At 50.9% G+C, this 13,211-nt stretch overlaps 1 protein-coding gene and 1 long non-coding RNA gene across 2 annotated transcripts; one reads left to right on the top strand and one right to left on the bottom strand.

The window, feature by feature from the left end:
- On the bottom strand, positions 1-12,964 carry LOC132076328 (microsomal triglyceride transfer protein-like). The gene is made up of 18 exons (XM_059477349.1): positions 12,889-12,964; positions 11,175-11,353; positions 9,567-9,710; positions 8,999-9,106; positions 8,339-8,455; positions 7,403-7,542; positions 7,172-7,325; positions 6,847-7,004; positions 6,473-6,638; positions 5,407-5,514; positions 5,082-5,294; positions 4,771-4,985; positions 4,093-4,190; positions 3,329-3,450; positions 2,595-2,822; positions 2,193-2,317; positions 1,814-1,984; positions 1-877 (listed from the first exon to the last, which is right to left on the bottom strand). Exons 1-18 carry the CDS (start codon positions 12,953-12,955, stop codon positions 730-732), a joined length of 2,661 nt encoding a protein of 886 aa, XP_059333332.1. The 5' UTR covers positions 12,956-12,964; the 3' UTR covers positions 1-729.
- Positions 6,799-10,808, top strand: LOC132076329 (uncharacterized). The gene is made up of 2 exons (XR_009418888.1): positions 6,799-7,012; positions 10,577-10,808. It is a non-coding gene; the product is annotated as an uncharacterized LOC132076329 (long non-coding RNA).
- Positions 12,965-13,211: the final 247 nt, after the last annotated feature.

The following is a 13,211-nucleotide window of genomic DNA, read 5'->3' as shown; positions in this document are numbered from 1 at the left end:
TGAAAATACAGGACATTTATTTCTGTACATAACTAAAGCGCTTGTAATTGGTGTCTCCAGATGGGAAACCAGGCAAGTCTCCTCCCCTGAACCAGGAGACTCAGTGCTAATATTTCAGGCTCATAATTACAAAAGAATATATACTCCATATCCCTCTTTTCTTTCCTAAAAAGCTTGTTTTGTAGCACACACACCACAAAAAAAAGGGCTAAAAATACTTCCAAGGCACATTATTATCAGGAAGGAATTGTAGAAATGCTGCTTTTTCCTCACCAGCCCTCTGATCCTGGAGGTGTTGGGTGGTGGTGGATGACAACAATTCAGCTTGGGCAGGGAAGGTCATTTATTCCCCCCACTGGGGACTTGCAGCTGGCTGCAGATGTGTCCCCTCCTGACAGCTTTGGTAAACAGGGAGAAAACTCAGCATTTTGGGGTGCAGTCCTCCAGGAGGGTTTCTTGGACTCTCAGGAACTCATCCACTTGCAAAACAAGGCTGTTTTTCATGAGGAAAAGCTTGGCTTCCAGCAAGGCCCTGCCCCAAGAAAGGTAGGAGTCCAGGAGGGGGAAATCTCAGCCTTTGGGGTGTGAGGGCAGGTTTGGGGGCACGGGGTGTGTCTGTTCTTCAGCAGCTCCTCTTGTCCTTCCTCATCATCCTTCTGGTGCCCTTATTGCAGCATTCTCCTCATTCAAAGGTGGTTGTGGAGGAGAATCCCAAGGTGCTCTGGCTCCCTATTCCTTTTCTGCAGCCAGCAGGAGGTTGCAGACCCTGGAGTTGGTTTGGTGCAGGGCAAATTCCCTCCCGGGCACGGCGCCGCGCCGGCCCCTCCGAGCGGTGCTGCTCCGGCTCCCGGCAGACTGGGACACTGAGAACACTTCCCTGTGGGACAGAGGGACAGCAGCACGGGCAGGAGCTCTGGTGGGGGTGGTGGATCTCACCCTTCTGCTCCCAGTCACCATCTCCTGATGGTCTCATGTGTCACTATAGGACACGGAACAACACGAGCGCACACACTGCTGCTCTCAAGGTGAGGAAAAGGGAAATTTATTTTCTGACTCCATCATTTATAGATTTCTAAAAGTGACAGTGGATTGGAGGGTGACAGTGCCACCTCTCCAATGACATTGCACAAACCAAGAGTCTATCAAATTTCTCCTCTTCTATAAAAGAATGTAAAACAATCAATTATTTACAGAAAGTGTGTGAGAAAGTTTGCTACAAGAATGTCAACATCAGAAGGCTTAGAGAATCTTAAAAAATCAGAGCAACACTTATGGATGATTGTCGCAGATATCTTTTCATGAAAAATCCTTTCCTTAGGATTTTTCCTCTTGAGAAGCTGAGGGGTCAGGAACAAAATGTAAACATTTATTATCTGCTGCTGTGAAATGCAACAGGTGCATCTGTGATTGGCTCATGTTGGATGTTTGTAATTAATGGCCAATCACAGCCCAGCTGGCTCAGACACAGAGTCCTAAACAGCTGCCTTTGTTATCATTCTTTCTTTTTCTATTCTTAGCTAGCCTTCTGATGAAATCCTTTGCTTCTACCCTTTTAGTATCGTTTTAATATAATATATATCATAAACTAATAAATCAAGCCTTCTGAAACATGGAGTCAGATCCTCATCTCTTCCCTTACGCAAGAACCCCTGTGAACACAGTCACAGATGATGCTTCCAACCCATATCAGAAACTTGTGGTGCCCTTCCCTCATCCCTACCAATTCCCACCCAATAAGTGCAACCATTAATCCTCTCCTCTTCCCTCCTTTCTCTCAAGCCCGCCAGGATGTTTCTGCAGGATCTGGTGCTACCTGTATGGGACCTGCTCCTCTCTCAGCTGCAGGCACATGAGCACGGGGCTGCTGGAAAACCTCAGCTTGGTGTCAAAGTGGATGGAGGTCTCCACCTCTGTCTGGCTCCTCAGGGTGGCTTGGAGCAAAGGGGAATCCAGTTCAGCCTGGAAATCCATGGCAAGGCTTCCCCTGGGAGAGAGAAGCACGTAGGGTGTGGTCACAGAGCAATGGCCTGAGCTGGGCACCAAACAACTCCACGAACACCTCAGTTAGAGGTCTGGCCATGGAAAATTTCTCGTAAGCACCAGGAAAGGCTGGACCCACCAGGAGAAGAGCAGGGAGCAGTGGAAATCCACCCTTGCCCCCCAGGTATTCCCATTCCCAGAGCCAGGCTGACCTGGCACTGACGCTGGTTTTCAGCTCCTGCTCCCAAATGCTCACGTCCATGTCAGCTGAGATGTCCAGCCCCAGCCCACCCTGGAGTCTGACGGTCACTTGGAGGCCAGACTGCAGAGGAATGACCTGGAAGATGGAAAAGGCAGAGCTCCCTGTGGCCAGGCCCTGCTCCTGGATGAGTGCTGGCACCAGCAGGGCCTTGTGGCTGCTGGGAATGTCCATCCCAACCCTGCACCTCAGCCACAGGTCTCCCATGGCAGAACAAGCCATCCCACCGCTTTACCAACCCCCAAGACACATCTGGCAGTGCCACCTCGCTCTCAGATCTGTGTCTGTGGTGTGCAACATCCACAGGCTCAGTTGGGATGTGCAGACTGGCCACTGCTTCCTCCCCAGCCAGTACCTGGTGATGGTCCATCAGCAGGAGGTTCCCCCTGACCACACTGGTGGGCTCTGCACTGCTCAGCAGGACCTTGCCCATCAGGTCTGTGTATCCCTGGAAGAAGACAATTGGCCGCAGCTGGACGTCAAAGAAGGTGGCTGCCATCCCAGCCATGAGCTCTGGCTCCTCTTCTCCGTCCGAAAGGTTTTCTCCCATCATCAACTCCATCCCTTGTGCTTCAAAGGTCACCTGGAAGACAGAAGTGGACAGGAGCAGGACATCAGTGATGGAGTGACTTGGGTGAGGCATCCAAGCCATCCCTGAGGTACCACTGAGGCATCCAAGCCATCCCTGAGCACCCTGAGGTACCAGTGTGACATCCAAGCCATCCCCGAGCACTCCAAGGTACCCGTGTGACATCCAAGCCATCCCCGAGCACTCCAAGGTACCCGTGTGACATCCAAGCCATCCCTGAGCACCCGGAGGTGCCACTGAGGCATCCAAACCTTCCCTGAGCACCCTGAGGTACCAGTGTTCCATCCTCTGGTTTTTGGGGAGCAGGAGGCTCCCCTCTCCAGAGCAGGAGTCTGGTTTCACACCAGCGATTTGGGAATTTGCCTTTTTCTGACACAGGACGTGCTGAGCACAGAGGTGAAGCACCACGAGGAGGTGAAGAAGGGACACAGGGACAGCAGTGGCACCCCTGGGTTGTGCTGTCACCCCCCTACAGCCCCCAGCCCCTCTCTCAGTGGCACCTGAGCTGCACGGAGCCGCTGGCCGTGGCTGAGCAGGGAGAAGTCGGAGACGCTCTTCCTCAGGAATCCACCCTCCACAAACAGCAGGTCCAGCCCAAAAGTGGAGGTCAGGTCCTGGGTGACTGAAGGGCAGAGAGATGCCCATGAGCACCCCTGGGTGTCTGGTGGAAGGGGTGCTAACAGGATGATCTTTAAGGTCCCTCCAACCCAAACCTGTGGTACCACTCTGCATCCACTCCTTTCATTCTGGCAACACTCAAATGATTCAGCATTGCAAGGTTGGTTTTTTTTTTTTCCTCCCTGGATATTCCACCTTCACTGACCCTCTGCAAGGCCAGACTGATCTAATTTGAAGAGGGGCAGAAATGAGGGGTGAAGAATTCAGCAGATATTTAGCAAGCGCTGCTTTTTGCAGTCTCTGAAATTTGATTCTTTCTTTTAAATCTCAGTGCAAGAATCCTCCTCTCTGGAGATCTTATTAAAAATACCAAAGGAACTTGTCAGGGAAAGCGTGGAAACTCCCACCAGCAACCTGCTGTTGGTTTCATTTCCAGCTGAAGTCCCTCTTCCAAACCAGCAAGATTTGGCAAAAGTTTGTGTTAGAGAAGGGCATGTTCATATCTCTGGTACTGGGGGACGTTCTCAGAAACCTCCCTGAGATTTTGGGGCATTCTACAGACCTGGATCCTCCTCTGGAGCTGCCTTTTCCCACCAGCCCCTCCTTTAACCCTCTGAGGGGACCAAGGTGTCCTCTGTGCTGTCACCTGCCAGAGGTGCTGAGAAAGAAGAGGAGATGCCAACTTTGGAGAAGAAGTTGTAATTGTTGATCCGTGGGTCTGCCATGATGTCTTTCAGTATCTTCCTGGAAAAGAGAGGGAAAGGATGTGTCAGCACTGGGAGGAAGGGAAGGCAAGGGGTCAGTGGTCACCACAGAAGGAAATATAATTTGCCAAAGTGTTTCTCATGGTTGCTGACTGCCCAGAAAAGTGTGAGTAAAAAAATGAAAGCATTAGACGTGGGCTACCCTGGAGTTTCCTTTTCCTCTGGATTACTAGGATAAACCAGGCAGATATTTTTGTGCAGCTTTTGCTTAGCTCTGAAAAATGTGAGTGCTTGGTTTGTTCTGTGCAGACAGAAAGATTATTGCAGGCACAAATTGTGCACTGCCCTGGGAGCCAGAGCTTCAGCCTCCAAGGACTCTGCTGAACCCACAAGCCTGGGTCCTGCTGCCATGGGGCAGGATGACAAAATCAGGTTCTGCCTGGCTGTGTGATATCTGCATCCCTGTTTTTACTCCAGGGATATCCAGGCAGCCCCCATGAAGTGATGTCAGCACAGTTTAAAGATATATTGGTCCAAACCCCCGAGCTGGATTGAGGAGGAGGAGGAGAAAAAGGGGATACAGAGCAGAGGGAAAATGTCCCTGTGCCCTCAAGCCCCACCTTGCCAGGTGGTGGTGGTCACGCAGGCTGTTCTGCACCTTCAGCAGCAGGAACGTGGCCACCTCTGTCTCCATCTCCGTGGTGGCCAGCAGGATGTTGATGACATCCATGGGCAGGGGGTGGTTATCCAGGAGGATTTCTGCAGCTGCCAGGCGACAGGTTTTGTCATAACTCTTCCTCTTCTGGTGGAAAATCCTCCTTATCACTTGCTTCACCTGATGGGAAGGGGTAATTGAGAGTGAAGGGCACCCCAGCAGCTTGGCTTTGAGTGGGGAGGGGAGCCCCAAGCCTCACACAACCTGCTCTCCTACCTTGCTGGAGATGTGGGGAGCGGGGAATCGCTGCAGGGCAGAGGTGGCAGCGGTGGTGACAGCCGTGGGACCGCCCTCAGCGTGCTCCAGGAGGGTGGGGATGGTCTCAGGGAGCCTTGCATTGCCCAGGGCCAGCAGGGAAATGACCACCCTGGGCTCCTCCTGGGCACCTCTGAGCCCCCTGAGGATGGTTTCCACCCCACGCTCCACCACCTGCTCGGGATTTGCAGGAGGAGAGGGGAGTGAGGGACAGGAGATATCCTGGGCACCCTGGAATTGGGGGGTGTCCCAAAAAGCCAAGTGTGAGGGACTGCAGAGGACCCACCTGCAGCCCACAGAGCTTCTGCTGGCACAGCTTGCCCACCAGAGAGCCCACAGCAACTACTCCTGTCTCCCAGATCTCAGGTGCCAGCTGCTTCCCATCCAGCTTGTCCTGGGCATCAGGAAAGGGGTAACAGGAAGCAGGAAAAAAGAAATTTGGGGGAAAAAAAAAAAGAAAAGAGAAGGAGTTTGCTTTACCTCTTATCTCAAGCAAGTCAGGTGTCACTGGCTGGGGGCTGTGTACAAATCACAAACAGGACAGGGCTGCTGTGGAATGTGCCTTGAGCTGTTTTGTTTTCCAGCATCAGTCTCATTACATGGTTATGACAATGGGAAGATGCCAGCAGCTCACATCCCATGCAGCAGGCCAAAAAACTTAGTGTTACAACTTATAAGTAAGTTTTTTGACCAATTACACAAAGCAAAAGCACACTGACAGTAGTTCTATCCAACCACTTTAAGCAGAGGTACCTTTGGTTAAAACAATGCTTGCTTATTTCAAATACAATACTTGCTTGTAAGCCTTAAAACACCATGCACAGAGCTCCGTTATCAATCTTAGAACTCCCTAATATCTTGCTAGATAAACTTTTCTGTAGCTTAAAGAGTTATTCTAGACAAGCACTAATACACAGACCATTGTTCTGTTTATCCTTGCTTTTCTACTTTTTAAATACTTTTTCTGCTGACCATTCTCATGGCTGTTGCTTAGCTCTAATCACAGTTCTATTGCCTCTGGGGCCTGCCTTTTGCAGCTTCCCCAAAACCCTCTGATTTTGTGGATTTCCAGAGTCAGGGAAAACTAGTTCTTACCTGCCTTGAAGGAGGCCATGCATGATTTAATTGGATAAAATGCTCGGGCTCTAAATTGAGATTTTATTATCTTTAATGCACTGATACAAAACATCTTCTGCTGGATTCTTTTCCTCTGGAAAGCATCTACTCCCATCCCACTAAATGCACATGAAACAATCCCATGAGCAGGAAAATCAATTTCTACAGAAACATTTCCCTTGTTCCATGGTGGATCCATCCCAGGATGGGGAAGAGAGGGAGATGTCCATACTCACCAGGACGAGCTGGAGAAGCTCTCCTGAAGGCCGGGGAGAGAAAGCTGCTGCGTAGAGAAACTTCTCCAGGAGGGATTTGGGCTCCTGGCTGAAATCCAGGAACTCTGAGAGCGCTGCCAAGGAAGCCACCGACTGTGTGGCCACCGCTGCCTCCACCAGGAAGGGGCTGGAGCAGGAGGAGGGAAATCAGCAGAGGCACAGCCCACAAAAACCCTGCAGTGCTTGGACAGGACAGGCATTGGGAGAAGCCAGAGAACACTGCCACTAGCCAGGATGGAGGAGCATGGAGAAGCTGCCATGGAGCAGCACCAACCATCCCCGTCTGTCTTGCCCAGCGCTCGGAATTTTGGAGCCACAGCTCCAGGGGTTCTCACCGTGCCTCCTCGGGGGCTCTCCTCAGCAGCTGCAGCACATCCCTCTTCTTGGCACTGCGCAGCATCTGGATGAACCTCTGGAACTGCCAGGCTGTCGCCACCCTCGAGGTGTCTGTTCTGACTCTCTGCCTGTCAAACGCCTTCAGGAAGGCTCTCAGCTGCAAAGGTGAGGTTTGTTAGGGGGGATTTAGCCTCTTTTCCCATGTTATCACAGGCTAACATTTGCACCAAAGCAGCCCCTCCAAAAGCACCACTGGGGTTTAACCCCAAACCCCACGAGTGCCCAGCCTGAGGGGGAGTTTTGGGGCTCAGCAGCATCACTGACCGACGGGCAGTGCGTGCAGACCCTCCTGAAGGGCAGGCTGGCCGTGCCCAGGGGCTGGGGCCGTGCCCCCGTGCCAGCCAGCACATCCTCAAGGCTCTGTCCAGACACCTCTGCCAGCCCAGGCACTGCAGGAGACACCAGCTGGAGCTGCTGCCTGTGAAGGGAGAAACAGTCAGTGGGAAGTTTTGTGGTTCCCACCCTCCATGGCCAGGGGTTGGGATCATCCCTCACCTTGAGCTGATTTTGATGCCGGAGCGGGATCTCAGGGCTGGAGCCACCACGTGGCTTTCCTCTGCCAGGACTGACTGCAGCAGGCTGTCCCTCACCACGTACTGGCTTCTGCTGGAGGGCTGCCACTCCACTCCAAAAATCTTGGGAAAGGAAAGGCAATGAGGAAAAAAGCAACCTTTTATTCCCCTTGGCCTCTCCCCAGGAGATTTCTCTCTTTACATTAGCAGGAAAAGAACTTTCCAGCCCACAAAGTCACCTACTTCACTTGCAAAATGTAGGAAAGGAAAATCCATAAGAGCCCACCTTCTTCCCAGGTGTGGGAGAAGGCACCACCAGGTGAGGAGCAGCAAGGGGATGCTCCCAGCCATGGCTGATGCAGGCAGACAGTGGTGACACCACAGGGACTTGCACAACAAGGAGGTCTTGAGACCCCTGCCAGGGCCCCTGGGATCTCCATGGGAATGTCCACTTTTATACTGAATTCAGTAGAATTTGTATATTTTCAAAAAAACTCGTAAATTTTGGTTATGGCAGGTATGACTGCATCAAGACCCACAGGATTTCCTCTGTTCATGTCAGGGCTGAGCACAGGCTACTGCTTTCAGCAAAACAGAATCCTGTCAAAATAATCCCCCATGCAACGAGACCCAGAAACCATCCCTGCATCTGCAGCTTCCCAAGCAGGATCAGCTGACAGCTCAGAACTGATAACAAGAGTGGGGATGGGGTGACCCAGAGCACCTTTGCTGCTCCTTCCCACCTCGAGACCCTGCTGAGGGATGCTGGTGCATCCCACTTTGGGGATGGGTCTAAGAGTCCCATCCCAAGCTGCTGCAGAAGGCTGAAGCCAGCTGGGAATGGGAATCCAAGCCCACCTGCCAAAAGATTTTAGGGGTGGCCCTGCTGAGCCCCCCACAGTGAGAGCAATGGACTTGCTTTGTTCATGGAGGTGAACCCAGACTTTGGCTTCAAGCAGCTGAGGAGATCTTTCGTCTTGGTGATGGAATGGTTGGACACGGTGTAGGTGACCTGGCAGCTTCCAGAGGCATCTTCCTGAAAACAAACAGGAGTGACCACAAGTGTTAAACACTCTGTGGAGGGGACAGACACAAAGGCCAACCCAGCAAAGAGAATAGCAGCTAAAATCCAGAATGTGGGACAAATCAGAGGGTGGTTGGACAGCTCCAAGTCCATCTTTGTAAATTCAGGCTCTAAATTAAGATTTAATTAAGCACCCCTGTGACTGCATTTGGGATTCTGAGGTTATTTCATGTTGTTCACAGGTCATTCCAGCTGGCTGCTGGCAAAGCAAATCCTGTTGGCAGGAATGCTTGTGGAGTTTTTCCTCTGCTGTTCCCACTGTCCAGGGAAAGGCTGTGATTTTGTAAGGGGTGCCAATTGCTGAAAATTAGGTTATTTTATTTTAACTCTTCTGCCTTTCCAAGAGTCACCCTTGCTCATAGCCCGGTTGGAGCAGCAGACCCAATGTTATTTATCCTGAATTTTGCCCCCTCTGCTGAAGCTCATGGGCTGGCTCGGTTCCAGGGCCAGCTCTCCTGGTCCATCTCTGGGTTTTGGTCCCAGCTCTGGACCTACCTCCACTGTGGTGCCGGCATGGGGCTGAAGCTGGAACAGACTGGTGATGCCTCGTTTCAGGTTGGAGATCAGGATGTTTTCTGCTTCATTCCCATAGAAAGCTGTGACCTGGGAGGGCAGGAGGGGGTGCCTGGCTGAGGGGACATCTCTGGGGTCCCTGCAGGCTCCCTGCTGCCTTCCCTGACAAAAGGGAACCTGAGAACACCCTGCAGACCCCTGAGGAATTTTCTCAAGGAGGCCCTTATCCCTCAATAGCGTGAGGTCTGTGAATGCAGGAACACAAAATTTCCCTTTCCTTCCCACCCTGGGGTCCCACAGCCTCAGAGGAGAAGGCCAGAAAGGAGCTTATATCCCATGGTTAGGGCTGAAGAGCTTTAACATGGGATTCTGCAGCTCCAGCTGAGTCCTTCTGGAGCATGGGACTCCTTGTAGGGTCCAACATTGGCCAGTGCTCTGAAATCAGAGGTGGAGATGGAGCTCCCATGGGCCTCATAGCCCAGAAAATCTAGGATGAGGACAGGAATGCTTTGCAGAGGGCATGAACAAGCCCAGGAGGTGTCCAGCTGACCTTGCCACTGCTCCAGGAGATGAACACTGGCTGCTGGAGCTCTGCCTGTGCCTCTGGGCTCAGAGCAATCTCTACAGGGGAGCCTCCACTGCTGTCCTGGCTCCTCTGCTCCTCTGGCTGGTGTTGGGCCTTCAGGTCATGGATCTACAACAGCAGAAGATGCAGAAAGCAGTGACCAAGTGTCTGCTCTGAGGCTGGTGTGCATTTCCCCTGCAGGCAGTGAATTTGGTCAGAGAGGTCATTTTTCAGCTGTCATGGGCTAGAAACAGAAGGGGTTGTGTGGAAACCCAGAGCAGTGGGAATATTTCTCTGTGTGCCCTGGGGTGTCCTGACCCCCAGGGGAGCCCTGACTTTGACCCTCATTCATGGAGAAAGTTTCCTAAGCTCCAGAATAGACTGGAACCCACAAAAGTGTGCAATAGATTATAGAGAACAGTGTAGGTGTGTCACTTGGTGAGAAATTGAGGGTTTGGGATTTTTAGTGTGTTGTGGATGGAAGCAAGATGGAGGGCACAGGGTGTCATCCTGGGTTTCTTCTTCCTGCTGCTTCTTCCTCCTTCTCCATGGGTTTGGGTGGCATTTTGTAATTGGGTGGAAAAGTCCCCATTGCAGCTCTTTGGGATCAGTTATTGGGTTAAAATGGAAAATAATCCAGGTGTCAGTTCTTAATTTGATAGTTTAGTCTTAAAAGCCCTTGGAACAAGAGATTGTTGGCCATTTGGTGCCTTCTAATGAAAAGCTGCCTGTCACTGTGATATTTTCTGAAAAATCCCTTCAGGATTTTTCTCCTGAGAAGCCTCAGGAAAGAAATGTAAACAATAATTATCTGATTGCTTGGAATGTGGTCTGGAGGTTGCTGACCAACAGGTGCATCTTGGATTTGTTCCATATGAATTGTTTTTACTTAATGACCAATCCCAGCCAGCTGTGTTGGACTCTCTGAGTCTGCCATGAGTTTTATTATTCATTCTTGTCAAGCCTCCTGATGTCTCCTTTCTCTCTTTCTTTAGTATAGTGTAAGAAGATGTGAAAGAAGGAAGGTGTGGGAGAAGAAGAGAGACAAAGAGAAAGAGACAAAGAGGTACAATATCAGTCTTCGAAGAACTTGGAGTCAGATTCTCATCTCTCACCTCATCCTGGGGACCCACAACACCACAACAATTGGTGACCACAGTGGCCAAACTCACAACAGGGAGACTGTTTTACTGATAAGAAATAATAAACACCTGAGTCTGAACATGAGCTACTGTCTCAAGTGCCTTCAATCCAGACCCAGAAAAACCAACAGGGTTTCAGCTCCTGGGGTGTTCCCAGCCGGAAACCCTGGCTGGGATGGCTGTAGCACCCCTGTACAGGAACACCTGGCTGGGATGGCTGTACACCCCTGTACAGGAACCCCTGGCTGGGATGGCTGTACACCCCTGTACAGGAACCCCTGGCTGGGATGGATGTACACCCCTGTACAGGAACCCCTGGCTGGGATGGCTGTACACCCCTGTACAGGAACCCCTGGCTGGGATGGATGTACACGCCTATACACACCTACAGCTCCTGGGGTGTTCCCAGCAGGAATTCCTAGCTGGGATGGCTGTACCCCCCTGTACCCACCTGCAGCTGGAGCAGCTCCTCCCCGCCTGGGTCCCTCCAGAGCTGCTGCAGATAGATCAGTGCCTCAGCCTGCAGCCAGGCTCCCCACAGGGATGGTGTGGAGGTGTGCTGCAGCTGCACAGCCAGGGAGTACTGGTACTGATACAGGCTCCTGGGATGGAAAGAAGGCAGCAGATTCCCTGGGGAAAGATGGAAGTATTAGAGGGAAGCAGTCCTGGATTGTGGATGCTGAGAGAGTGACGGATCGTTCCCCAGGCATTGTTCTGGAAAAAGCTGTGAGAAGCTCAGAGAAAGAATTGAAACAATTCTTATCTCCACTTGCTACACCTGTTACTAAGCAAATATAGAATGTGTTATAGAGATTTATTTACCAAAGAGTAATAGTGTTTTAATTAGTTAGCCAATAAGGTCAAAGCTGTATCAAACAAACTAAAGAAAGTTACGAGTTGCTTAAAAATATAATAATTTTATCATATAAAAAAATAAAACAATAGTTTAACCTTCTACATCCTAGAGTCAATACTAATTACACCCACACCAGAGAAACCCCTACAACAGCAGTTCCTTAATTAACCTATTGGGTGACAGGTGTTATTAAAAACCAATCAGGTTCTGGATGAATTATGTTGGTTATAAATATCACGAGACTGTAATAAAGTAAGTGTTTGGTCTTCTGACCAGTATGGAGTTGTGTCACTTCCACTGCTGTTCCTGACTCGATGGTGACAATGGATCACCTCCATCCCAGAGGGCACCTGGACTCGCAGGTGCTGATGACCTGGGTCACTGCACCCCCTGGGAGGGCAGGCTAGCTGATGGAAAGGTTTTCCTGGGCAAATATTTGTGCCTGTGGTTTGGATATTTGGGTGATCTCCAGGCTGACAGCTGATTCCTGCTTGTGTTTCCAGCCCTGCCTCAGAAAGGATGGCTGGAGCAGCAGCTCTGCCTGGGCACTTGTAGAAATGCCCAAGAAACACACTTTAATCCTGAAGGGAGGTTTCCTGAGCATGCCCATGGACAGGAGGGATATCTCCAGTGCCTTTTCAGCACTGGGCACAATCAACACTTTTAGGGGAGAAAAGAAGCAGAATCCTTCATATTATGAGTTTTCCATCAGAACTTCTAACTTTTATTAAATCACTGTCTAAGTGCTAAGGCAAAAGGAAGTTGGTGGGACAGCTTTAGTTCAAAACTCTCTGCTTTAATTTTTTTTTCTAGACTTATTTGAAGTCCCTTCTCTTGCTCATATACAAGTGTGATTGAAGGGGGGTGGTTGCCTTTGTCATGACAAAAGCAGTCAAATCTGTTTTCTGAAGTCACTTGAAATTCTCTTGCAAATTTGATGCACTTGCTGGACTTCTGAAATGTTTTACAGCTTTTCTGCTTTTAACAACAAATGAATCAATGGAAGTCCAGCTCAGTCCCTGGGGCTTTCCTCTGTCAGACAGACTGAGGAATTTTCACGGTTCTGCACTCTGTGCAGTTTAAAAATGTCCAGCTCTCTGATTTTCCCCATCCCGTTATGGAAAGGACTTCCACAATCCCCAAAATTTCCCAGCCTCAGGAGATGCTCATGCTGTGTGCAGTTTGCCAGTCCCTGTTCCCTGCTTGGCTGCAGCCTGGGAGGATAAATGCTGGGATGAGCATCTCACCTCTCCGGGCATCCGGACCCCATCGAGTCCCTGGTCCCAAACCAGCCCAAAGCCTCTCTTACCTTTTGCTGCTCTCAGGAGGGAAAAGCAAAGCAGGCACAAGCATCCCCACAGTGCCTGTGGGTCCATGCTGGGCTCCAGGGCCCATCCAGTGGGCAGGAGCAGGGAAGGGAGGGGGCCGGGAGAGAGGAACCGCACAGCAAAAGTGCCAAGATCAGCAGAGCCGGGCGATGGGGCCCGACCTGCTCCTGTCCCCGCCTCACCCAAGGAAAGGGAAATAATTAAACCTTTGTACCAACCCCCAGCAGCCGCGGAGGGTTTGGAAATCAGCTGGGGTTCGCCAAAGGCTGGCAGGAGGGGAGGAAAGCTGGGAGAAAAAGAGCAG

The sequence above is a fragment of the Ammospiza nelsoni genome, chromosome 8 (assembly GCF_027579445.1).
Source record: "Ammospiza nelsoni isolate bAmmNel1 chromosome 8, bAmmNel1.pri, whole genome shotgun sequence".
NCBI lineage: Eukaryota > Metazoa > Chordata > Aves > Passeriformes > Passerellidae > Ammospiza > Ammospiza nelsoni.
This window is presented reverse-complemented; position numbering and strand designations above follow the sequence as displayed.